This window comes from Dermacentor andersoni, chromosome 9 (assembly GCF_023375885.2).
Source record: "Dermacentor andersoni chromosome 9, qqDerAnde1_hic_scaffold, whole genome shotgun sequence".
NCBI lineage: Eukaryota > Metazoa > Arthropoda > Arachnida > Ixodida > Ixodidae > Dermacentor > Dermacentor andersoni.
Window position 1 is genome coordinate 15,081,297 of NC_092822.1, and position 27,870 is coordinate 15,109,166.

The window sequence follows — 27,870 nt, forward strand, 5'->3', positions numbered from 1 at the left end:
ATGCAGAAAAAGCTGCCACATGGACAGCTTGAAGTACTCAGTAACGGGGCAGTAATTTGTAGCTGCAATCAAATTTCTGAAGGAAGTACTTGTAATCGCGATCGGTTACTTTTGTCCTGTAACATGTACAAGTCTGCCTTCAGCAAACTACTTCTAGTTTCGTATCCCACGAGGCGCGTGTGTCAATAAATTGTGATGCAGAAGGTAGTCGCGAAGACATCGCGAGGTTTCGGCTGCGCAAGCTGTCGTTGACTTTGACATTCATCTTTGATGGTGCCGCACAATTTTTTTAATATTGAGTCAAGAATGTTAATAATGCGGCGCGAAAGAAAACGACTGTTTAAATGCGATATCTGGTCCAGCAGGTAAAGTGTTTTTAATAGTGCGAAGTGCTTGCGCTGAAAAACATCGCCGTAAATAAGAAATGCGACTACTTTTATTTTCTAAACTGCCCATTGCACATATCAAATAGAAACATACTGAGATAAGTGTACCGTATGGTCACTGATCACTTTGTCACAAGGCAAGCACACCAATTCACTAAAAATTCATACAATAACTTTATAGCTGTTCGTGGATGAGAAGCTGAAGCGTTATTAGTCGTCCAAATTATAGTGACACTTCGTTGCTCAGCGTCCGACGTAAATATTTTCGGCGGAAACATATGTCGAGCGTGTAATCATACAAGGCAGATTTTGAGCAGCACATAGTTAAAAGAGGAAGGGAAGAGCAAGGCAATAACTCATTTTTCCATATAGCTATCGCAGCAAGGTCTAAAAGTCACGCATTTTTCTGTACACGTGATTTACACCTGCCAAACGTATCTCTGTAAGTGTATCTCTTATCTCCGTAAGCACAAACATTTTCCATCTGAAGCCATTGCAGCCACGCGCTAGTCACAAATGTTTTCATGCCTTCCTCGACGCAGCTTCGTGACAAAGACTGGCGTCAGTTCCACATGCCTGTTCAAACGAGGTACAATACAGAGACGTCGGTGTCTATTGCAGTCCTCGTCCTAACGTCTGCCAGTACGGACACAATGTCGCAGAAGCGCCACGCCAGCGTCTTGTCGATGGCCACAATCACCAACACGAACGCTGCGGTCATAAAAAGCACGGGGATCTCGGATAAGCCAAGTGGTCATCGAAGATCTGAGGCCAAAAACGGCTGAGCGAAGCGGTACTCACGGGCACTGGTCACAGAACCAGCTCACTGCCTCGTCGCTCACGACGCAGGCCTTGAGCCCCGTCACTTGCAGAACAGTGTGCAAACAATGGATCCGAGTTGTCGCAGGTGCTGGGTGGAACACTCATGTGGTCGTCTATTCTGGTCCCGAGATGTTCACAAAAGGAAATGCTGGTTTAGGGACGCCGAACAGGTCGTCTCCGTACTCCGACAGCTTCCTGTCGACGACCATGATACCCAGCACTAAGGCAGTGGTCAGGCAGCAAACGAGCAGGTAGAATAGGATCTCCCTCATCAGAAAGAAGCCTCGGGTGTGAACGAACATCTTGGTAGCTACGCTGAAGAACGGCAGTACACGTACTCCTTGAAGGGAATAGAACGCTTCGCAACGCTACCCCGGCTTTTGCTTCGGCTTTTGCTTCGGCTTCGGCTTCTGCTCTAAAAGCGGCTCGAGCGCACCATAATGGGTCTTGCCATCAAATACAAAAAAGGAAAAAACACCCATTTGTCACCTCCAAACAGCTTACCCGAGTACAAATGTCACGTGTATTGAAACAGCGCGTGGTAAGCCCGTCTCAGATAGCCTGGTTGATCTTGATGAAGATATGGCGGAATAATGACGACGACGAAAAGGAGCAGTGACCGACTTCAAGACACGTGCGGCCTATTCCCTTAGTGGGTTCTGCAGCAATAATAACAACATCGAGTTGTGCCTCACGCGCTGCTGTAGAGCGCTTCGTCCAGTCTGGGCTTTAGCAGGAACCGCTGCCTCAGGGTCAAACGCAGCATATAATTCAAATGCATCTGAAACTCGATCCCAAATGTCTTCACAAGACAAGCGCACAACTAACTTGAACTGGACCGCAAGTTTATATTCGTAAGTCGACAGCTGGTGCAGCCCTTGCAGAAGAAGTACTCGCTAGATGGCGAGCATAAATCAACGCGGATACAGGGTGCCTCGCACTTTATAGTGATGCGACACGTTCGCCTTTGTGGTACACACGCCGTTTAGTCGCGCGGTAGCGGGTAATTAAAAGCGGCTGAAAAATTTGCTTTCAATGTGCACTCAAATGGCGCAAGCTTTCGTCAAGTGCGTGTAGAGGTGAAACGCGGCCCTTGCTCAGCTGCCGAACAAATCGCACGGACGGACGGTGCGTCCATTTGGCTTCTTTCAACCAAGCTGACTGCGCGTCCCCTCGCAACTCTGGTAGACGCGTTCTTGAAGGTGCAAAGTTGACGCAGTTCTCTGTATTTGTCTGAGCCTGTGGAAAGTCAACGGAGTCTCGGACTGTACCGCAAGCGTCGCCACAGCCGCGATCGAAAGCGACAGAACTGTTCGAGTTACTGTTTATGGCTCCCACCGGGAGCTCTAAGAGCTGCTGCGTCCGAGCGCCTCCATGGCCGCGCTAGGATAAAGCTGTGTAATAACAGGCCCTACATAACCAGTTAGTCATAAACATTTTCCTACCAGGTGTCGCAAACACGTCAGAACGAAAGCGTGCTTTTTCATCTTTCCACATATTCCGGAGCACCTCGTACCTATTGTATCCCCATAGCGCTCTGTGCTTTATTATGGCTGCATTTCTCTTCCCCTTTACTGTTATTGTTTGTTCCCCGTGTTTCTATATATCTATTGTCTTCGTCTATCCTTATACCAAGGGATTTATATTCTTTTATACAAGGTATTTCCTGGCCCTGTATTATCACTGCCTGTTCACTGTTTTCATTGAATGCCGTAACACCTGATTTTCTAACACTGAATTCTCGCCTTCCTGTCCACAGATACTAGCCAGACGTTGCAAATAACTTCGCTTGTTACCTAGCAAGACAATGTCGTCCCCATAAAATAGACCTGGAAGCTGCTGCTCTACTAGTGTACCCGCCTGTTTGTATGAAAGATTAAACCCGATATTACTTCCTTCTAGCCCCGGCTCCATCCTCGCCATGTACTATCGGCCAAAAAAGTAAACAGACCACGGCTTAGGTGGCCGGAGCGGCTGCGGGGCCACACCGGGGCGCTGCTATCTCGTTCTAGCTCCGCGCGCTGACGGCGAGAGTGCCCCGGGTGACGCCAGACTTCGCCCTCGCTCTCACGCGGTGCCTTGTCACGCTTGATAAATTTCCAGTGCGCCGTTCGGTTTCTCTACTGCTGGCAGTCGCGACGAAGGAAGCCGTGCATCGCCGGTAGTCCAGCACATGGCGATGTCGCACAGGGGTGGACGGCAGCCGGACAACAAATCGCGGCGCTGAGAAGGAACGGAGACCCGTTCTCATTGTTGTTTTATTTATAGTCACCGTATCCTTTATATTAGTGCATGTGGCCGGCGTCCGCCGCTGCTCGATTTTAGGCAACGTCGCGCAAGTAGCCGCAATGGCGGCTACGGTGACGCGCGCTCTTTCACGCCGGCGCGATAGTCGCAGGCGGCAAGGTCTACTGCAGGCACGGCTTATATGTCGAGATCACTTTTCCGTCATTGTCTTCAGTAGTACGTTTAATATTAACATCAGCGATGCCTCTGAAAACTGCTTTCAGATACTACAATGCGTAGGCCGTAATGAAACTTTACAGAAGCACGGCCAGGAAGAGATAATTAGGAAGACGAATAGGAATAACTATAGTCAGTAATGAAAGTTTATTCATGGAAACATTCCGTGGCTTGAAGGGGTGCTCAGTGCGATGAAAAGTTGCCTCCGACCGCGATGACTTGGCTTACTCGCCTTGGCATCGAGAGCGCCGCCGCTATAGCTTCGGACGTCCACGCAGCGCTTCCAACTCTATAAGTTATCAAGTTATCGCGATGACGTGAAAGAGCGCGCGTCACGGTAGCCGCCGTTGCGGCTACTTGCGCAATGTTGCCTAAAATCGAGCAGCGGTGGACGCCGGCGACATGCACTAATATAAAAGATACGGTGAATATAAACAAAACAACAATCAGAACGGGTCTCCGTTCCTTCTCATTGCCGCGATTTGCTGTCCGGCTGCCGTCCGCCCCTGTGCGACAGCGCCATGTGCTGGACTACCGGCGATGCGCGGTTTCCTTCGTCGCGACTGCCAGCAGTAGAGAAACCGAACGGTGCACTAGAAATTTATCAAGCGTGACAAGGCACCGCGTGAGAGTGAGGGCGAAGTCTGGCGTCACCCGGGGCACTCTCGCCGTCAGCGCGCGGAGCGAGATAGCAGCGCCCCGGTGTGGCCCCGCAGCCGCTCCGGCCACCTAAGCCGTGGTCCGTTTACTTTATTGGCCGATAGTACATCATAAACAGCAGTGGGGATAAAGGGCACCCCTGCCTCAGTCCCTTGTTGATATGAACTTTCTCCTCGCTCCTCATCCCTTCTCATTCAACGCAAACGATATTTTCTAGGTAAATATCTCTCAAAAGCTGTAGACGATCATCACCTAAGCCTTGCCCTTCCAGAATATCCAACAAAACGTTGCGGTTTTCATTGTCACACGCTCCTGTTGTGCCTAAAAATGCCACATAGAATGGTACGCTTTCTACTGTTGATATTTCTATACACTGGGTAAGAACAAATAAGTTATCATCTAAAGGCCTACCTATTTTGAAGCCATTCTGAAGTTCTCCCAAAATGCCATTATTCTCTGCCCATGCTTGCCGCTTTAAATTGATTGCCTGCATTGCTAGCTTGTATGTTACCGATGAACGGTCTATACGAGTGAATTCTATCTTTCTCCCCCTTACCTTTATAAATTAAATTCATTCTACTTTGTCTCCAACTGTCTGGTATTCTTCTATCTTTTACAGTTTTTTCCACTGCTTTCAACAGAGCTTCCTTACTTTTTAGTCCTAGTTCATTAATCAGCCTAACGGGAACCTCGTCTAACCCTGTGGCTGTGCGCTTAGGAATTTTCTCTTCGGCTTTCTTCCAGTTGGAATTTCTCAGCACCGGCTCCTTTTCCACCTGATTCTCTTTCATGCTCCGTTTATCTTGAAATCCAACTTCGTCATTGCCTTGGAAAGATTGAGCTGTTATTTTTCGAATGTAATTTAATGTCGCCGGTTTGTTTCCATCTTCGTCTAAGATTTATTGTTGTATTGTTGCTGACTTCCTGCCTAATAATTTTATGTGACTCCAAAATATTCTAGGTGCAGCCTTCTTTGAAAGTGAACCGACGTCCACTTTCACCTTTTATCTTTGCTTGCACCGGTATTTGAACCAGAGACTTTTTCTCCCGGTATGTTTGCGATTTACTGGCTATTTCATCCTGCGGCAACTGCGCCTTTTTTGCCTGTCTTTGCCCTCGAGATGTTTAGTGTCATTCAGTGATCGCTTCTCGTATCTCCCTGTTCCACCAGCTTTTCGGTTTCCTTTTTCCTTTCCAACGAACATGTTTCTCTTTCCGTATTTCTGTCGTTATTACACTTAGAAGCTCACTATATTCCCACTCTTAACTTGGCCATTTGCAAAGTTCTTCCTCGACTCTAGTGACAATATTTGTTATTTGTTCAGCGTTAAAATTTGGACTGGCCATTTTGCACTCCTTGCTCTCTTTCCCAACTACATATCCCATTTTCGAAATGATGCGTTTATGGTCACTCCCTATGCTGCTATACCCTTCCTCGTCAATGACCATTTCCCTCAAGTTATCATGAATTTCACTAGTAATTAATGGTCGATTGCCAGTTGCCCACTTCCCACGTGATCTGCTCTTCACACTTAGGCACTGTATTCACGATAACGAGGTTACGTTACTCACAAGGGTCTAGCGTATCAAACCACCAGCGACCTCATGAGTAGCAGCGTAACGGCTTAGCCACTAAGCCACCACGGCAGATAAGCTGCCTTGCCACCTTCTTTATTGTCTTCTCCACGGCGTTCATCATTTTGGTTGTCGTCTTTTTTATGGCGTCGTCGTTGTAGCAGTCATCATTGTCGTCTTCATTCCCATCGCCTGGACTGTCCTGCTGACGTCACTGTACCACTCTCGACAACCATGTAGTCATACCAGCTACAGTTGTTTCTCGCTGCTCTCAGAGGGATACTGACCAGGAAAGTGATTTTAGCTGCACAATACCTTACTTTCCTACATTACAAAAAAAAAAAGAAAGAAGAACCTCAACGTGAGCAGAAGCTTGATAAACCAGGAAATGCGCAAAAACAAAATACAGGGGGCGACGCCACTTTGACGCTCGCCGTGACGTCTCGCATGTTCATGGCGTAATCTCGATGATAGTTAGTTTGTTATCGGTAAAGAAGGAGGAAATTGTATTTTAAAACCGGAGAATAAACTTCGCAAGTTTGGAAAACTTTCAGAGCCGCGATGGCCCAAATTAAACAAATAAGAAAAAAAGAAACAGGACTGAAATTCGAGACCTCATACTGACGCGCCGGTGCTGCAATTGCGGTGCGAAATTCAAAAAGCGCAACTGAATCTTATTTTCTCTTCTAATATAAAAGCAACCTACACCATGAAATTAGCGAAATGAAACCTTTAAACGATACATTCTCGGTATAAACTGATTCAGTGTTTCTCTTCAGTGTACATTTAAGGCTTTCAGTTTAAGGCATGTGCCACAGTTTTGTGGTGATTATCACCATTATGCTAATAATTAGGACAGTGGACATATACGCTGTGGGAGCCTCCTGCTTTCGCAGAAAGGGATTTAGGAGGTGCAAGAATTGCTGAAGTCCACTACTTTTTTTTTTTTTTTTTGACGACAGATTGATCTGGCTTGTGTTAATTCAGCTGAGCCCTACCTTCTGTCTCCCGCGGGCCGCGAATGAACCAACATATCTGAAGTCGCACGACGCGCGTTTATGGTTTTACATTGTTGACCTCACGACTGTAGAAGCGCGTGAAATAAGAAAGTAGATGTGGGAAAGTTAGCCGGAGGCGCACCCTGTTAGCTACCTTATGCATTTCCGGGAGCAGCAGGTGAGCTTAGAGTGGAAAGCACAATCCAGTATTAAAAAAATAATACTCTGCAGACATGTAATACTCTACGTATATGTGATCCTACGCAGTTACCGCTCAAAGGTGGCCACAGGCCTCCACAGCATCTGTCTTTAAGGGAAGGCGAACTAGGCAGCAGTATGTTTGGATACCACCAGACTCTGTGTCAAAAATTCCATCGAGGAAACGATGCACGCTCACTCTCACTAAGCATGGTTTTTGGGCGCTATAGTGGACATAAAATAAATCCAATCAAGCTGGCTCCCAGAAACCATGCTTAGTGAACCTCACAAACATACCAAAGCAACGTATTGCAGTACAGCGGCAAGTTGGGCTAGTTGGCGGCAGTTCATCTTGTAATACGGGGATTACTGTCCATTTCTAATTGTGCTCTCCTGTACATTTCTACTTCTGTTGTATGTGCATATAGCGCTGTAAGTCCCGTATTACAAGACGATACCAAAGAAGTTCAGTTAACCTATGCAGTCGAGTCCCTTGTCGCTTCTCTGCGCCCAGCAACAACAGATTGAAGCAGGGACTAGTCTAGAAAAAACTGTGCCTTTATGGATCCTGCTCATCGATAATTCGTCCCCGAGGGCAATATAAATAAAGAAGAACACAATTTATTAGTCCAAGTTATGAATGCAATCAGTTTCTTTCTTACCTCGTGACTCGCTGGGTACGTTTTATTTTGTCTGCGTTCCCCTGTTTAACCTTTAGTCTTCAAAAGCATGGATTGATGAATGTTTCTCCCTTACCATTTTCTTATACTTTTTATTACCTCTGTCGTTCTTTCCTGCATTTTTTTCCGAACTCCCTCTACATCCCCACTCCTCTTCCTGTTTTTGAGAATTCGGTGCGCCGCTTTTAAAGAAAAGCGGCGCACCGCCACCCCCCGAAGTACAACCCCCTGAAGAAGGAGCCGAATGGGCTCCGAAACGTCGGGCTAATAAAATTCAGTTATTTGGTTGGAGTCAGTCTCAAGCCCTAAGCAGTGTAAAAAGAATCAATCAATCAAAGTTTTATTTTAACCAATAGCAATACAAGGTGAAAAGGCGAGGACCAGAAGGAAAAGCTCAATCAATTGTTGCGGGGAAGAGAACAATGAAGCTGTCTCGAGAAAAGAAAAACGAAGACTGCGGCTGCTGCTTGGGCGCTATTTCTGTCTCCTGTAGATTCACGCATGTTTTGCATCTGTGCGCCTGCCTCTTTCCTGTATCAATATTTTACCTTGAAAGAGGCCCACACTTCAAAAACAGCACTGTAAATGCCTTGCAGCATAGTATAAATGCATGAATAAAAAAATAAATTGCTCAAATCTATACCTTACAATGCGCACAATTTACGCTGTCAAAACCAGAAGCTGCTTGCAAAACAGTAGCATTGCTCAAATGTTTTCATAGTAGTTGTTCATATACACATGTTTTTTTAATTGTTACATATTTTTATCCGCACTGTGGAGCTTTGCTTTCTTCTTTTATATAATTAGTGTTTTTACTACTTCTCTCTGTAACATCCTCGGTGACCTAGAGGTTATCCAAATAAATAAATAAATAAATAAATAAATAAATAAATGTAGTGAACGTTAAAAGAGCACGAAATATCCTGTGCAACATACACATGCTACAATGCGTTGGAAAAAGCACGTGCGACAAGTTCCACACCTCAGCAGATCTGTACCTCAACGAATTGACGGAAAAGGAGTAATAAACCTACAATAAAAACATCATATTATCAATGACATGTTCATTCGGTGAAAAAACAAATAGGAAGTTTCGCTCGGTGGGCGAAGCAGTGACAGCGACAGCAACATTCAGCGTTGAGCTTGATCTCCTCGTACGGTGTTCTATCTTGGCGCAGGTGCGACATGTTGGCACAAAAAAATTGCAGCTGGACAGAAGGAACAGCGCCCTGGTAGCTACCAGGCTTCTCGCGATAAGGAGCACCGCCAGTGTCGTTGGAGGCTGCACACCTCGACGGTGCACGAGATCGATTGATTGATCAATCAATCAACCAATCAATCAATCAATCAATCAATTTATCTTATTTGCAAATATAGAAGCCGAATAAAAAAACTCTCTGAAACGATAGTCGAAAAAGGCCCTATAGTTGCAGTCTCGCTAAAAAAATGGCAGTTCCGCCCGACAGGCCAAGCACTGATTGCGATAGCAAATTAATAAATAGCTGTACGAAGTAAGGATAGTAGTTTATCGGCCTTATAATCTTGTATATGTTCGCTTACTAACCAAATTAACAATGATAGAATGCGTAAGCGCGACTGAACAAGGGCGTACAAAGAAACAGACACACAGAGACAGTGCCGTCTCTGTGTGCCTGTTTCTTTCTACGTCCTTGTTCAGTCGCGCTTACACATTCTATCATGGATTCAAACCAACTAGCCTGTCAACGAGATTTAACTAAATTAACCAGCACGGTTTCACGCGCGCACAGGTAAACTTGAACGCATCTCACTTGATGACAGCGTAAACTGTCTGGGAAAACGCTGGAATTAGGAATCGTGGCAGCAGCCGCGAGCCAATTGACCTCCGTGCACCTGTCGCTTCAACGCGAACGAAACGTCGAAAGCACAACGCGTACGAAGCTACCAGCACTACGCGCGCTTTGCAAACATCGCACATCGCTTTGATGAGATCCCCGTGGGCGCGCCCTTAGGACACGTCGCAGATCGCTTTCAAGACGCACGAGCACCGGCAATGCGTCCCTACGGCGTCCGCCAAAGGCGTCTGCTACAGCGTCCACTATTCGCATGGCCAGCGCTGTAGTAGATGCCGCGGTTGTTTCCACTTTGTACGGAGCGGCGGGCGAGGAGGACATCGAGGCGCCCTAGAAGCCGCCGGAGAAGGCAACGCCTCCTAGATAACACAAGGCCGGTGCACTCCGATTTGTGACATGCTACTTGGACCGAAATTTCCATTGCCAAGCCCAGCGTGACGAAGACGATGACGCCAAAACCACCGCGGCTCGATCGGGAGCGTCCCCATTAGATACTATGGCAGTCGGGCAAGGTAGCATGACGTCACGGATCGAAGTGCACCGGCCTTGTGTTATCTAGGAGGCGTTGGAGAAGGACGCCCCTCCTCCCTCACCTGACCCCACTGCTTCCCGAGTGACAGGGGGGGGGGGGGGGGGCGCACGCTTCCGGCCCGCGTTCCTCCATCGCGCACGCTAGATTGAACCGCGTTCACCGGCGCACCGTCACGCGCTTTCACTCATACGGAACCTCACGGCTGCGGTGACGGCAGGAATGCGCTGGGAGTTTCCATATAATCGCTATCGCAATAAAATAAAATACAGAAGTCAGCTGCGCAAACGACCCTAGGACATGTAGACCCGATTCATCAATTTGCAGTTTAGCTGATGAATTACATAGAACTAAACAAAACAGAATTCAATTTCAGATTCTGTTTTTTTTTTTTTAGAATAGGGAATTGGCAGTTTTGCTTGAAGTTTCCCGTTATTTCAAACTCGACAGATAACCTGCCCGAATACTTTGAGCTGGAGAATTCAATTACACTTTCATCGTATACATTATAACAATTCTACAGCACAAACATTGTAACTACAATTAAGTTAGGCCCACAAAACGATTATTTAGACTATTTAGTGTCCATTTTGTCATTGTAGTGTACTTAAATGTTAGTCTATGTTGTCTGTAATTATCAACGCGCACATTTGCAGAACGCGCCCATCGCTGTTCTTGGCTGAGTCCGTTCCGGACAACGAAGTTTTCTGCTCTTCCGGCCTTGCCGCAAAAACGCGGTTATCGGCAGCTACCAGCCTGCCTTTCAGGAAAACATTTCAGCGAGTGCTGGAGTGTGATTTGCAGGACCAAGCTCCGCGTTGCATTCCTCAAGCATGTCGCAAAAATAACATCGCACAGCTTTTTGCCTGCTACTCAGCATAGAAATGTTCTCACCGAGCCGTCATAAAAGTTCCTGCGTACTTCTTTGGCGCGACGAGAAGATGGTGCAGCCGCAAGACAGGACGCTTACTCGCCACTGAGTGATTTATTGCGAAAAATTTTCACACACAATAGATCCTCCTGAGACACCAAGACACATGGAGGAACAGCCACTTTTCAATTTCGGTTAGTATTACCGACTTGTATGTCATTAACATGACAACCCCCTTTTCGTCTAAATACAACGGTTAGATTATGAAAGCATCATGTTCATTTTGGTGCACAGAGCAACTGTCACGTTTATATTGTTACTTTCTGTAAAAGTCGCCATTCTTCCCCCAGCGACACAGATGAACACATACCATCGTGTAGTCGGACTGGCATTTTCATGCTGCGTCCTGAGTTTCGATGTAATCTCGCAATATTTGAGTATCACTTCGCGCGTGGTTCTTTTTTTTTTTTCGTATGACGCTGCACAGTCACAGTCTACCATCTTTTTAGAAAGCTGAAAAAGTAACTAAATTATGGAGTTTTACGTGCCAAAACCGCATTCTGATTCTGAGGCACGCCGTAGTGGACGACTCCGAAAATTTCAACTGCCTAGGCTTGTTTAACGGGCCCATAAATCTAAGTACACCGGTGTTTTCGCATTTCGCCCCCCGTCGAAATGCGGCCGCCGTGGCCGGGATTCGATCCCGCGACCTCGTGCTCAGCAGCCCAACACCATAGCCACTGAGCAACCACAGCGGGTTCGAAAGCTGAAAGCAAGAATATATTTAGGCCATTTGCATACATTTGCATGTATCTGATTTCCCATCAAGGATAAATATATTAAGTATTCGCATCCAAAGTAACATTTCATGACATTGAAGGTGACGTGCTCAGAGACTGAAAAAGAATACTCGGTACGCATGGCTGCCGATCGTGCTTCTTGTGCGCACTGGATGGGCGCTGGGGACACCGAGCTGATGAGAGAGAGAGAAAAAAACATTTATTCGGACCATCGAGGTGGTTGCTCTTGAGGTCGAGTGGGTGGTGTCCTCATTCCAAGACTCCACGGGCCATGCCTGCTCGACGTACTTGCTGGACGAGAGCTTCTTGTCCGGCCAGGGTATCGCCGGTCAGCTGTACCTCCCACCGCTCAAATGACGTGCTAGGCGTCTTTAAGTGTTGTGGTTTGCCCCCGCACCCCCACGAGACGTGAAAGAGTGTAGGGCGTGTGTCGCCGCACCAGGGGCAGATGCCGCGATATGTATGTGGGAACATTTTACTGTATCTGTGTAGGTTTGGAAATGTGTTGGTCTTTTTGTGTCCCATGAAAGCGTTTGTGATTCACCTAGACTGCGTTCGGCTTATGCGCGACGAACCCAGTGCTCTCCGGTGGCGCCAAATGCGCCAGCCGCCGTGCGCTCCGAGTATTCCGTTGCAATGTCTCAGCAGATACAAGGGGTCTCAGGAGGATGTACCCATAGGAGTGCATGCGGAGAAATTCACGAAAAGAAAAAGAGAGAGAGAGAAATATTGATAGCTGGTGGTAAATATACCTAAATATTAACGTTTGCCTCGTCCCATGGTTCCACCATCTCTCGTTTCTTCGTTGCGCTAGAAAAGTTGGAATAATGAACGTAAACAACTAGGATGCTTATCCGTCTTGTTGTAGAGGTGGCTCCAAGTTCTTCTACAAGATGAAAAAAGAAATGAGAAAGAAAGAAATAACTCCTAAAACTTCAGACATGAGCATGGTCGATCGGCCACTCATACAGTTCGCCGCAAAATTTTACGAAACGCGGGTACCGGAATGAATGCGAGTTCTTGCTCTGTGCCAGTACGGCGCATGCGTCTTGTCCATTAGCTCAAGGTATATATCGCAAAGAGTAACTACGCACTGAAACTTGGATTTCTGGGATAAAATTTCGTTTTCCAAGGCAAATTAGCTTTCTTGCAATTCCAATGTCCCCTAAGCTTTTGTGGCCGACTGTAGATATGCCTAAACTACGCCACATTTCTTACTCAGAACGCGAACCAACAGGGACAAAAAAAAGAAAGACGTGACATGAGCGCTCGTGTTACGTCTTTCTTCTTTGACACGGTTGGTTCGATCGCACTGTAAGCAACGATGCAGTTGGGCCGACTCGCCCAGCTAGCTACCATACTTCACTAAACGCTAACAACTCGCAGCTGTCAAGAGAAAGCCAGTATTGTCAAGTGCGACCTGTAGCAGTAAACAACAAAGGCAACGAAAAAAAAAAAGGTGCTTCAAGCAACGTCCGACAAAGTTCGTGCCGCAATTGGACAGCTGTCACTGGTGATGTAATTGGTATATGTTTAGGCGAATAACAGATGACACTACAGGCCCGTTGGTACATGCGTGGGCGCATTGTGAGTGCACCTAAGCATATACCAATGGACCAGTGCCGGCTGTTAGTTTGCGGCACGGTCTTTCCCAGCGACACAGATGAATATATACCATCGTGTAGTCGGACTGGCATTTTCATGCTGCGTCCTGAGCTTCGATGTAATCTCGCAATATTTAAGTATCACTTCGCGCGTGGTTCTTTATTATTTTCGTATGACGAAAATAATGGTTTCAAGTACCTTTTCGCTTAATCGCCTTTTCCGTAGCGATGAACAGGAGCAGGAGTTTTCGCAGCGGGCATCGTATCACGTGGTGCGCGCGGCCGGAGGCCAATATATATGACAACTGGTATCGAAGCTTTCGTCGAAGCCCACCACTGGAAAATGGCCGCGTGTTGCACAGTCACCACACGTGCGTCGAGGAGACACCACCGCCAAGCAAAAAAAAAAAAAAAAAGTATGACGTCACGTTTGAAACCGGAAGGTATGTCACGATAGGATGCTCCTTGGCATGAGTGCTTAAATGTTTCTAAGGTCCGGCATTTCGTGTTGTTTTTTTCTTCTGTGAGGCTGCAGCTGGCCTCAGCTTTCGAGCGAGCGTCTCATTAAATTTGCTCGTGTACTTTCCTGAAGAATGCGAGTGAACAAAATAGCGATCGATGACAGTGCCCTAGTGGTATCAAAAACCCAATTACATTGATTAGCTCAAAATGGCATGCCCCATATACCTGACAGAAAAAAATGATTATGTTTCAACAAATGAAAGGCACAGCATGCGCTACAGACCACCAAAAAATGGCAGTTTTCGCGAAACCCCTTCACAGAATCATAGAAGCACTTACGCTTATGTTTAATGCCATGCAGTCATAGTGCTACGCACCAGTATTTGGGATGCCGAAGAGGCCAGTGGTGTGAAGACGACGACGACGTTTGGAGACTAGCGCGGGCTGTTGCCTTTTGGCTCAGTGCAGCGTATATGTAGATACACTTGCACATAGCTTCATGTCTGCGTCTTCCCACGTAACAATGTGAACAGTTACCCGACAAGATATAATTGTAACCAATCATTTAAGAAGCATTTTAACCTACCGGCTGTGGTGCCTGTAATATTCTGACTTGTATACGCAGAGTGAACAGTCACGGCTTGGCCGTCTCTTCGCGTAGCGCTCCACTTTCATCGTCATGGTGGGACAGGGCACACCGGCTTCGGCAGCATCCAGACGAACGTTGGCCAACAGTGTGCGGTCGAGTTTTCCTTTGTGGATAAAGACCGTGCCCTACGTCAGGTGAAACTTGTGGTGAAGCGGATGAGGCGCGCGCCACTGCTTGAACAAAGCCGCAAAGAAATAACACAACTACGAACCAAACCACTGCGCTCATACTGCAGCAATGGCAGCCTACAGGACAAACTATGACGCTCTGTGCGACTTTCAAGGTTACAACGCACGAGCGCGTTGCCAAGAGCTGTCGCAGGTTGGGCAGCTGCACCGATTGGCGCCGTGTTCTCGACTTAAAAGGAGAGGGTTCCGCTGTTACATTGCCTTTTTACGCCTGCTTTCGCCATTCCTCCTAAAAGGCCAAAGTATTTGTTTCTCGAAAGGAAACTGAACTGAGCTGTGGTCACCTTTTGCGCGATTCGGGTATAATTCATGCTTCTGGAAAAAAATATCTACCGTCACTTCCAAATTTTATGCCTGGTTTATCGCCCCTCGATGCCTCGTCACGAAGGTTTTCGTGTTAGCTTTTAATGTCTTGGTTTGCATTTTCTCACTTTCGGCATGCAATCACAATATATGCAACATGCAATTAGATGTAAACTCACCCTCTCGTGCCTGCAATATTTCGACGGCCGAAGTGCGTAGAATAATGACTGACGTATATATCTCGCACTGAAAGTGGCCACCATCTGTCTTTATTGTTTTCATGAGACCAAAATATTGCGCATAAAACTGAAGGAGAGGGTGAAATGAAACCAGGAAGGAAGAGGCGATGTTCGAAGGAAGAACAGCAAAGCCCTCTCGCTTTAAATCGCGAACATGGCGCCCATCGGCGAACCTATCTAAACTTGCCAGAGCGCTTTGCCACGCGCTCGCGCGTTGTAGTTCATACTGAGCACAACAGTACATAGGCTCGCCCAAGTTCGGTATTTCTTGCGGCGGAAAGATTGATATGTAGGGTTCGCCAAAAATAAACAACCACATCGTAAAATAGAAAAGCGCACACAGCCATTTTTAGGATATCAAAGTTATCACAAAGTGAATTATTACTCTACTTGGCAATATTTAAATAATCATAGGCTGAATATATTTTTTTTCGCAATTTTGTTTCATTGCTTGCTCTCCATGCACATATCCGCGCCTTCAAATTGTACTCCATTCCATGATCTCCCTGGCAATAGGTTCTTGGATTCCTTTCTAACATTGGGCCGGATGCGAAACACGGTGCGGTATTTCTGTCCGTCCGTTTGGCGGCCGTCTGGCTAGCGTAATAAGTGTCAATTCGGTCAACATGGGCTCGATACGGCTGACAGCGTTTCTGGCACCATGCCAAGCCTGGCGAAGCTCGCCATGATCGCACAGTGGCAGGAAGGCATTTAGCCGAATACTTCGAAGCATCCCGTGCCCAGAGTCGCTAAAGATATCGCCAAGGTGATAGTTACCGCTCCAGAATAACACCCCCGAGTAAGGCTTACCTTTTCACCAGAAGGCACACCCCCGTGGCTGATGACCGCTGTGAGGCACGTTCAAAGCCGAAATTCGCTCCGCGTTTCTTATCGTGACGCTTCGCTGTGTCTTGCCGGCTCAAAAAGCTTCACTTTGACTAATTCCAAACGCTGCGTGAGATTCGAATTATTTTTTGTGCTTTTTTACTTTGTTGGTTTGTTGGCGATAAAGGCACGTGCGTTAGTCGGATTACCCGGCCTATATCTAGTACCCATAAGCGAGGGGCACAGAAGAACGTTCTCGCCTCCTGTGCTTCGACAAGGCACGTAACGTGCTGAAGTCGAGAGTACAAGCATGGGGCGGATTCCACTAGCGCACTCCAGCCATGTGTATACAACTTTATAATTGCACGGTTGCGCACGCTTGAGGTGATTACGGTCACACTTATGCGGAGATGGCTTCCGCTCGATTCTATGCCACTCCTATCATCCACCGTTCACGGCCGGCTGATTCCATCGATAAAGCGGGAGGAGCGTCGCTTTCACCACTGACGATGCGCTAAAAGCGCGAAAAGGTACAGCGCCGAAATACGCATCGCCACCAAATCGCCACCCATGTGACTTCTGGGGCGCGGAGCAGGCCAACCTTTGCCTCCGCGTGTGAATTAAGGCTTAATGGACCCATAAATGTGTCAGGGTTTCTTAGGATATGGGTTTTTCTAAACGCGAAGCATTCTTTGGCTCATTCCAGACATCTTACGGTAGGTTCCTTCTCGCTTCGTTTTTTAAAACAAATCTTTTTTCCCCCAAGAAGACACTAGTGGAACCCCTTCCAATACCGCATTGTTACTGCACCACATCCTTTCTTCTCCAGACTTCTGCAGAAGTTCATTTAGTAACGCCTATGAAATTGTTTTCATTTCCGACCCTGTTTACGACTGTATTTTGTTTTGTGCTACTCTGACTATAGTATTGCTGTTTTTTTTTTTTTTCGTATCGTTGTAATGAAGTGCGCCCTATGCGAGTGATATTCAACCGGTCTATTTTACAGGGCTTACAATTATAGTGACAAATGTGATGCTCTTGGATACCTCTGTATGACCCAAGTAAATTTATGCATTGTGCTTAGTGTTTCTTGTTTTAGACGTTGTGTGATATTGTAGGGCCTTCAGGTTCGGCCGATATTTTCCAGTCCTCTCTTCGTAGCAGCTATTACTACGTCAACGTTGTGAGGACATTGCACCGCCTTTGAGACCTGTTCTAGTCGCAACGAAACAGGTTGTAACGTTTATTCCCTTGAGTGCAAAAATATTTCAGCAGAACCTTTCTACAATGATTGTCGAAGTTCATCTGAGAGGATCTTACGCAACGACACAAACGTTCGAATGCGATTATCACTCTTAGGGTACGTCATTCACTTTCAGGGTGCTATATATATATATATATATATATATATATATATATATATATATATATATATATATATATATATAGAGAGAGAGAGAGAGAGAGAGACAAATTTGCGCTTTCTCGCACATCTGGGTATCTGGGTGCCGCGTCGGGCTGCTGTGCTGAAGGAACAGGCTTCGTGCCGCTGACCCCGACATGGGTCACTGTGGATGCAAGACTGGATATGTGGCACTGGGTACGTGACGCACTTCAACGAATCTCTATGAGGCTGACATGGAGCACTGAACCCAACGAATTCAATGAACCTCTTTGACACGAACTTGGGTCACTGGGTATGTGTCAGCGGGTGTGTGCGGCTTCTAACTAAACGCCTTCGATGCCAACTTGAGTAAGAAGGCATGTGCCACTGGGAATATGCAGCTTCGCAATGACAAAACTGATCATTTTAGATTCTCCGATGCTCGGAGTAACAGAATCCGCGCCGAGCACGGACTCTAAGGCGGTGCCACGTGATGGCGCAACGTGCGAAGTGGGAAGAGTGGGAGGGGAGCCCTGCTGCATCTGTACCAACCAATTTCGCGGCGGGCTATGTCGATCAGCCGAATAGGCACTCCACATACGGGCACTCCGCAAAATGGGTAAAGGCAGTAAATAAAATGCTCTCGCGTTTGGAACCAGTTGTCATGCCATCATTGAAGTTGTAACTTAGCGCGATAAAAACCAGAGAGACAAGACAAAGGTGGTCTGTGTAGTTTTATCCCGCTAAGTTGCTACTTCAATTATGGAAAACCAACTAGCACAACAGTCAACTCTTCTAGTCATGCCATCGCCGTCACTCTTATACTGTCGCCACTACCGCCGTCTTGTCGTTATCGCCCCACACATGCTTACATCACACATATATTTGGCCATATTATACAACACGTCAGTCCATCTGGTATAGCTTTGCAGAAGCCCAGACAATGGCGGATAGCCAGTGACAAAGGAAATGCTTCGCTTAGCATGGGTTTCCACAGTTAGCGGGATCTGCACAATTTTCTTATTATTTGCGTTTTCGAGAGTTATTGTATTTTAATTTGAGTGATTAACTACAGTAGCACTGTCTACAAGCAGTGACTAAAGAAGAAGCTAGTCTTCTGGCCGGGTCTGGGTCTCGTAGAGCGTGACCTCCCCAATGACAAAAATTAGACATAAAATGGCGAAACATTCGCACAGATATACGACATACGGCGCTTAGGATTTCGGACTTATTCTTACGAAATGTGACATGTCATTAAACCAAACTTGTAAAGTCACAGCTATTTGTAAATTGTTTCTGAGTGCCAATTATTATTGTCGTTTCTGATTAATTAAAAAAAACATGAGACGGAAACATCATCGTATCTCACGTAAGTGTCATTGCGTGTCCTCGTGGTGGTGGTAAACTTTATTGAAAGGGGGAAGGGTAACGGGGGACATGGCTGAGGGATCAGGCTCAAGTAAGGCCCTGGGCCTGCTTGGCCTTCTCCGCCCAGTCCACCAGTTCAAGCTGTCGGTCGACGTCCCCGGAACTGAGCCAGGGTGTCCAGTCAACCTCGCTGTTGACGGGGGGATGAGAAAACGGGAGCGAGGTGCATTCCCACATTATGTGTGTGAGTGTTCCTGCTTCTGAACAGAGCCTACATTGGTCCCTTTCCTTGCCCCCTGTGATTTTGTTAATGTACTTTGGGTGTGGATATGTGTTTGTGTGGAGTGGCCTAACCGCGACCGCTTGCGTTTTATCGAGGTGCTTGGCCGGCGGTGGGAGCGCGCGACGCCTCAAGTGATACGCAATTTGATTATAAGTCTCGCAGGGTTCCTCGTGTCTCTCCTCCTCATTCACGCCGTCCGCATCCGCGGACGAGGCTCGGCGCTCGAGATCTCGAGCCAAACTGTGAGCCAACGCGTTGTCGGGCACAGCTCCGTCAGCGGGGGTCTAAGCGTGCGCATTAGAAGCAGAAGTGATCCAAAGCAAATGAGTGAATTAATGAGCCGTGCCCTGCGCCACACCATGTCATTGTACTAGGGCGCCTGCGCCGCTAGAGCGTAAGGGAGAGCTACTCGTCACTTCTGCATGACTTACCCATTGTTTACGAGCGTGTCGTAAGCACGGTCAAGCACGCCTGCATTTCCTAAACTACTTGCTTGCTCTTTTCTCTGCGAAACCAGAATGGCCTGCATAACAGAACTAATAATTGTATTTCAGGAAAAGATGGTTCGTAGTTGAATGTCAGTATAGGAGAGACTGATTAGGAAATATGATAAAAGGTGCAAGTGGCAACACTGGGACTGCGATCATATGTGTAACGCAGGTGACGCTGGAGTCTTGCCTGTTGTAGACTGTGAAGAGTGAGATTCTCCACCATGGTTGAAGAAAGCACAAGACACCGTTCAGCGTTCCATAATTTTTTTAATAAACTCTCACAACGTCAACTCGCGGGTGCACTACTATCATTTGGTTGCGTGCTCTCAGAGAAAAAAAAAGCAGCACAGCAAACAGCAAGTGGGGATCCTAAACCAAAAAACTGTGCTGCCACATAGTGGAATGCGAGCGCCCGTTTGCGTATGCTCCGAGGTACCGTGCCTGTGACGAATAACTTAGTAACAGTCTGTACAAAAGGAAAAATAAGTAAAACAGAAGGCTTCGTTGTACATCACATTCATTCTCAACAGAAGGGGCAAAAAGAGAGTTAAAATAACAACAAAATACCTCTCCTGAAGGTGCATCTTTCTGTCCTCCCTTAAGTGGCACACACAACAGATTTAGTGCATACATTTTACATATTACACGTTTCATTGAAAACAGAGAATAACACAAAGCGGCACACGTAACTATGACGTCGATCCAAGCATATGCCTGTGTGAAAGGTGCAACGATCTCGTTGGCCCAGATATTCAGATTTAGGAGAAAAAAATGACATCAAGCACTACATATTGAAACACACACGTGAATTGCAAGAATTCCATCATTTGGGAATGACTGAAGTAATTTGAATAATCTTTGTTGAACTTAAAACAAACGATAAATTAAGGTTACTCGTGGAGCACATTTTTTATGCCCAAACATTCAGTTGTTTTAGAAAAAATTCAGAGAAGACCTGAAATAGGTGATAGAAATTGAACTATTTTGCTTGTTTTTCGCAACTGTTATGACAGCAGAGATCCTAATTACATATATTGCATCTATTAGCAGATTTAAACTAAAACAAGGGAGATATGTGCATGCATTTTCTAAATTATGCGAGCATATTGTAATTTAGTCTTCTTAGAAATTCTCCCAAACAAAGTATGAATTTCAATTAGGCTGTATACAAACAATATTTGTAAATTTTTGACGGCATAAAAGAAGCTGCCTAAGTAACTGCGATATCTGTTGTTGATGCCTCGATATGAGTCATAAGCTTAGTGCTTAAATATATTTTTATGCCTACCGATACTTATAGCCAAAAAAACTATCTACATTCAACAGCTCCAGGAACTTACCTTCCTCCTTAACATGCGACACATTTCATTAAATATCGTTCACCGGTAACCCAATGAGAACTCAGGGTTTCGCATAAAGGGAAAATTGAGTTGATCAGGAAGTAAGCTTCCTCTAAAGACATGAAAGCATGGTCAGACCATGTGACCTACATTTTAGTATATGGTTTCGATGCAAACCTGTTACTGAGAGAAAAGACGCTTACAGCAACTCATTCGTGTGGTTAAAGATGTTCTAGCCCCGCTCTGTAAGATGTAATTTGAAAGCAAAACAATAAAAACGAAAGCATTTTCATTAGACAATCTAAAAATTTCAATTTTAAAACGTTATAACTAGTGAGGTTTATATCGCTGCTGAGTTCAGGCAAATATATTCCCAATGCATCCTCTAGCGAAGTTGTAAAATATTTCTAAATTCGGTGCAGCAGCAATAAGCGTATTGAGACACCACCTTAATAGGATAGGCGCATGTCGAATGCGTGATCAATACCAAATAGGAAAGCCACTAACAACGAGCCATTATTTACCTCTGTAGCTAGTAGCGAGCCCCACGGCACGTATTAGTTTCAGAATTCAAGCTCGTTGTTAGTCCAAGAATGTACACCCTTGATAAGCAGATACACTATTTTATGCATCTATTTGCGACAATAAATAGAACTGCTCTATAAGAATCGCTAGCTCGCTGCTCCCTGATTAAGATCGAATAGCAGAAATTATATTGCATAGCAGAAAATCGAGACAAAATGGTCGGTCAGAAAGTAGGTATGAAGCCGAAAATTTATTACTGGCTGGTTTTAATGCCCCTGAATTAAAAGAATTAGGACCAAACAGTCCGTCGTACACGGTCGGGAGCTGCCCCCCATCCCCCCCCCCCCCATTGAGCATTACAAATTTATGAAATCTTCACAAATATATTCTGAAAATAACTGACACTTTCGCCCTAAGGCTGAAGCACTAATTGCGACAGAAAAGTTTACCGCTGCGCTTGAGCGCATCGGACGATGTTCTAACTATACGCGAATTTGACAAACGTGGATACGACGTAAGCGTGTGCGCCAAAATGTCTGGCAACCTTACAGGCTTTAACACACCATGTATGGCCTGTAATGACATTGAAAAGGTGCCACTACACTGCCCTTAAACAGCCACGCCAGCAAAACTACATCTTCCAGGTTTGTGGTATGTGCATCTTCCAAATTACATCTTCCAGGTTCCAGTGGTATGGTTTTGCACTTTGTTTTGCACTTAGAGAAAACTTCAGATAAAGGCCATGCACTGAGAATGTTATGTTTTATGGCTTGTGTTTGCGATCTGCCACTGTCAAAATTTTGAGGAATAATTTAGTCAAGAGCGCAGGATCTCGATTGAACAACTTTGGCAGGTAAATAGCATACCTTGCGCATACCGCTTGAATTAACGCATAAGATACATATACATAACTATTTCCTTAGGCTCATGGCAACGCCGACAGTGATGAGGAAAGCTAAAATTAGCCTGGAGTGTTCACAAAATCGCTATCGCAATACTAATGTTCTTCGCTGCTGCACTCACTTTATGAATGTTCGTCTGCTTTGCTTGAACACGTGGTACTTACTCAGCCAAGCATATCTATGCAGCAAGTCAAACGTTTCTGTGATACATCGTAAAGTGCAATGCACATCATAAATCATAGTAGACGATGACTATCAGGGCTTAATACTTCTGTTTATGGTCGGCCAGAACAAAACGTCAGAAGACCTTGCCGCGCACTAAGATTAGTTTCAGGCTGTGCTAATCTATCAAACATAAATCTATACAGCAGAAACAATATCATCACGTTTTCACAAAGATAGTTTTCTTTCATATGTTACTCTCCAAAGATATGGCTAAATGTAAGAATTAAGTCTGTAACTACCACTGCACTTTAACCAACCTAATTTCATTAAGGCAATCTAACTTGAGAGGAAACTTTAGTTCTGGAGCTACAGTCTTAATAAATACACAGTAGATACTTCTGTACAATTAGGCATGCTGGTTTATCTAATACCAAACACCCCTACAAACCATTTCATTGTTTACATCGGCAACATCGAAGTACAATGGTTATGAGAGAAACTGAACCTGAAAACTCTGTATTAATTTTGAACATGTGGTACACACCAAAATGTCTGACACAACAGTTTGACAGTGATAGCTATTAAAACCGATAACATGCCGTCTTCATGTTGTCTGTACAGCTATTATCATTTTACTTGCACAAGAAGTCATCAAAAAAGCAAACTTCATTCTGAATCATCAGCTACTTCACTTTACCTTTTGAGGTTAAGAGTGTTCGCCATGGGACAATCAAAACCCTTGCGAGTGCAAAATTGGGAACAGAGAAGTAGTTTTGCTCTGCATCCGCTCAGCCATTGTCAATAAGGTGTCAGTGTAGTTAACAGCAAGGATGGAAGGTCGGGCAAGGATATAACACAACGTCACATGTGTTCTATCTTATTTAGTCGTTGTTTTTCGTCCGCAGCTTGAGCAGAATCATGCTTACGGTCTTGTCAAACCAAACCTGTGCTTATCATGCAGATTTGTGAATTTGAAAGAGCAAGTTAACTGTGCCATCTTATCGCAGCATATTCAGTTATAGATTGATTTTTTACAGAAGCATATTTAAAACATAACTTAAGGAAGTGCGAAGTTCACAACACACAAACTAGATACGACAATCTTAAATGAATATGATATACCATATATATTTATGATAAATCACTCCGCATATTCATGCGGATCTTTAAATATTATTTTTACATTATTCATGCAATGTTACAGTTTTGTTACACTTACACTGTAAATATATCATACTCGCCTCCTTCCGAGCACGTAAACTGTACAGTTAACAGCTCAATAAATAAATTGCGATTCCTGTTCTCTGTGTGGGGATGTGGAATTTGTTAAGTTCAAGGAAGTTTAAACATGTGCAACGTTTAAACATTCTTGAATTTCACAAATTCTGGCTGATTTTCACGAAGCGTTCAGCGTTTGACAAAATTCAGCTTACAACATTAGGCACCGTAATTCTTTGATTTGAAAGTGGGTTCTTAAATCAATTAAGTGTTTGTCCTAAAACAATATTTCTGCATTTCGCATGAGTTGGAATAGCTGAATCGAAGGTAGACTCGAACTAACGTTTCCTCCTCTTAGATTTCGTGCTATTACATGTCATTCTGCATCAAAAACAACATAGTCATTAGAGTAAGTTATTTGCACTGGCCGCCTAATGTGCAAAACGTCCAAAAACAAACCTCGTCCAGCGTTCGTTTTTTCTTAGCGTAATGTAATTCCTAGGTGACGCTATCAGCTCGTATGATTTTGGATTCTAGGACATGGTCTTTGTGTGCGAAATTGCAGTTTCAATGAATCCCCAAATTGTACGCATAGCACACTGAATTACTGGCAGCCATCTAAAACACTACAGCTCCGACGCGTAATTTTCAAACCAACTTTAATTAAAACTAGGCTCCCTCTGAGCCTTTGTAAATAAATACAAGTGAAGCAAATTCCGTCGCGGGGCGAGAAGTGATACGCCTGACATAAAAATTTGCTGTATTTAAAGGCAAAAATAAATTTAATCTAGTCGAAATACTTCTGAATTACGCCTTCAATTTCCTTTTATAGCAAATGCAGAAAATCCCCTAATTTCATATTTAAAAACTTGATCGTCAAACTGGTGAATTTGGATAATGATAACATAGTTAATGATAACATCTTTAAACCACGCCTAGTAAAGCAAGGAAATTGGACAATATCGATAGAATTTAAACAGCTTTCCATTAAGCCACTGAATTGGGAATGTCGCTTTTGTGAGACCAATGTAATGACACTAACTGTATCGCAAGAACGAGATACGTGCGCGCATTATTTCTCCTCATCAAGCTCCCCCATTGCTAGAGTTCACAGGATTTTAATATCTGTTTTTGGTGAACAGTTGCAGATTTTCAAACTTAGAACTTGTACATTTATTATTTTGTGCCGATGTGCAGGAAATTAGGCAATGAAATGGGCTCGCAATTAATAAAAAGATGGTAATATTAAAGGCCTCTGAACATTTACTTTTCTTGAACTTTTACCAAATTTATTATTATCTGTCTGCCGGTTGAAGGATGAAAGCATTTCTGCGCCTCACATGCATATGCATAAGGTAAATGGATTAGTGCCCCGAGCCAACGCTACCTCTAAAGGTCGTAGATTTAGTTTGTCTTCTTTGAAGAAAAAAAGAAAAATAAGTGATCATTTATTATTTTAGCAATGACTTGTTTCATTGCTTCTTGCTCGAGCTTTTTTTTTAACATATGAATCCTTGACGCACTTGAGCAATAAATAAGCAGCCTTTTATCGCCTTTGAAACGTAAACCGGAGCAATATGGCAACCTTTCTGCAAATAAAAACGTCTCGTTGTCCTACCAACAATCGTACATTTGTGAACCTTTGTTCCCACTTGATTTCCATGCAGTTCGAAAAATTCATTCTACCACTGTTTGAAAATATACTGGCTCTTTTAAATATTAGCGGCATCAAGGTAAACCGTGGCTCTTTAGCAACTGCCGTTTTTCTGCGGTAATAATACGTTCGCTTATGAGCTATTGTATACGTCCCTCTACTCGCTAGTTAATGACATCACGTGTAAGCTTTACTCTAGTTTAAACGCTGAAGCCAGTTGAAATAACCGCTTCTTAGGCCACTGTACATGTAGACAAAGTAATTTTCGAGTTCGACGGTGTAAATCTCTACTTATGGTATTTGTAGCACAGTGTTCTCTTCGTTCGCCAACGGCTTCAAAGGCAGCAGTTGGCTGAATACCGTTAAACTGCAGGATGACGTCACTATCATGGAAAACATCGCTTCTCAGTTTCCTCAGAGCGTTTCGCCGATTCAAATGTTCTCAGATGCTGCGGAGAATTCCACTCCGTAACATAACAATCGCAAAACAAGAATGTAACTTTCATACACAGTTGCTTTCCGACACATCCATTCGTTTGAGAAGGGTGACACGGTTTGCCTGACGTTCTCGGTGCCGCAACAGGCATTCACACGGCTCACGCAACGCCATCACCAACACCACACAATGACCTTTTCACCTTTGCAACGACGCTGTTTTTGACCCGCAGTAGTACTTCCGCAGTAAGGCACAGTCACGGTCGTCTTCAGCACGCTGTTGGCCTAGACCGTACTTCGTAGCACTTCTACTAGTCGAAGACACTCCTGACCACTTAAACGGCCTCCGTTCTTCAATGGAGACAATGTTACGAGTGTGAAATGACCTCGCATATCTCGTATCCCATATCAGACGGCACTACGATATATGCTGGATGAATAACCGCAATCACGCCAGTTGAAACAGCGAGGTTACCGGCGCACTCTAGTCTTAAGGTATCCACCAGCAAGAACCAACAATGTCATGAGTTGTCGCTTCTTCGACGTCGAAAAACCTCAGGCGTTCCCTCACAGGGCCCGCTGACTCACGAGGCACCAAAATCGTCACAGGGAACCAACTCCCTGTGTGATCAGGATGCAGCCACGCAGATTCGGCGTTCACATCGAAACAGCGGCGAGTGCTCTGATGACGCGGTCACACGTCGTGACTCTGTAGCGTGGAAGACATGTGGTGACCGTTGGCGTTCGTGCCCGCTGCGGGACTCCTGTTGCTGCCGTACGCCTGGTGATGGCTGACGTTGTTGTTGTTATGCCTGGGTGGTGCGTGAGGCGGCGAAGGCGGAACACCGAGGTTGATCCTGGCAACACTGGAGGCAGCGTTTGGCGATGTCAGGTTCTGTCCGTTGACCGTTACGTTGGCGTAGATTGGCTGCGGTCCAGCGGCGAAGGTGACCAGGCCGTTGGGGTTGTGCCGGATACCGTTGCTATAGGGGGCAGTGCTGTTGGCGTCGGCAGCCTCGAGAGCCAACCGGGAGAAGGACATCACCGTGGCGTTGTCCTTCTCCAAGCCACGACTCACGTCGATGTTTTCCGTGTTCTTGACCCGCTGGGCTCTCCTGTAGGGGGCGATACTGATCACACTGGCTAACGCGTCAGCTGAGCTGGCGGCTTTGCTTCAAATATGTCTTCTATAAATCGTTAAAGTTTCATTACTTGATATCACTGAAGTCTTCAAAAATAGGTAGGCGGATCGCTGAGCATTCCTGTTTTTTATGCGATTATGAATTCCCACTGACTGACAGCCTCGGCCTTCATGATGTTCCTCGTTCTAATCAAAGCGTTGCTATTGTTTTAGTTCTATTTCGAATCTTTCCAGTTTGAGTGGCGAATAGGCAGCTATTTTGCCAGCAGTGTTATCGCCAGAAGGGTAAACTTTACACTCTAGCCGAACTTTGCCGAGAGTAGCGGAATGCTAACAAACAACTTTCGCGAAAATTCCATGCAGCGGTGACGCCCGCATATGCCTTCAGTACGGCGAATGCACTATGAAAGTCTAGAATGACCTTGTTCTGAGAGTGATCTGAATGTTTCTCTTAGATACGAAGGTCGTGTAATAACGAGTACTCAGTACTGTCATACTAAGTGTTATATTTAGAGTACCGGTGTCGTACACACTAAAAATAAACGTGTTACGGCAAGAGCAATTGCAGTGTTTTTTTTTCACAATAAATTTGTATGACACAAAATGTACATAGCTGTAAAGATGAACTACATCAAGAAAGTCAGTTATTGGACAAGAGCTCCACAAAACGTTAGCGTCAATGGTTGTTATTGTTTCCGCCGACAAAACATCATTTCGTGAAGAGATAGTTTACGTAAATCTTGTTAATTATAGAGGTGATTGCCTGAATAATTTCAATAGCCCATTCATATCACTTTGTTTGCTCAATACATTAAACACAAACTCTGCAATGTTGCAAACAAGGCCCCTATTTGGGTATTTATAGAATCTGGAATGGTAC

At 45.1% G+C, this 27,870-nt stretch overlaps 1 protein-coding gene and 1 long non-coding RNA gene across 2 annotated transcripts in view; both read right to left on the minus strand.

Annotated features, from left to right (window-relative positions):
- Positions 1–17,326, minus strand: part of LOC140213145 (uncharacterized) — a 59,468-nt gene extending 42,142 nt beyond the window's left edge. The window contains exons 1-2 of the long non-coding RNA XR_011890120.1: positions 16,070–17,326; positions 14,467–14,654 (exon numbers count right to left, since the gene is read on the minus strand). This is a non-coding gene — a long non-coding RNA (uncharacterized lncRNA). The remainder of the gene's footprint in view (positions 1–14,466; positions 14,655–16,069) is intronic.
- Positions 17,327–19,857: 2,531 nt separating this feature from the next.
- The window catches only part of fw (CUB and Sushi multiple domains furrowed), a 252,255-nt gene continuing 244,242 nt past the window's right edge, over positions 19,858–27,870 (minus strand). Inside the window, exon 22 of the mRNA XM_050174796.2 lies at positions 19,858–26,964. Within this exon, the coding sequence (XP_050030753.1) occupies positions 26,544–26,964 (421 nt within the window). The 3' untranslated portion in view covers positions 19,858–26,543. The remainder of the gene's footprint in view (positions 26,965–27,870) is intronic.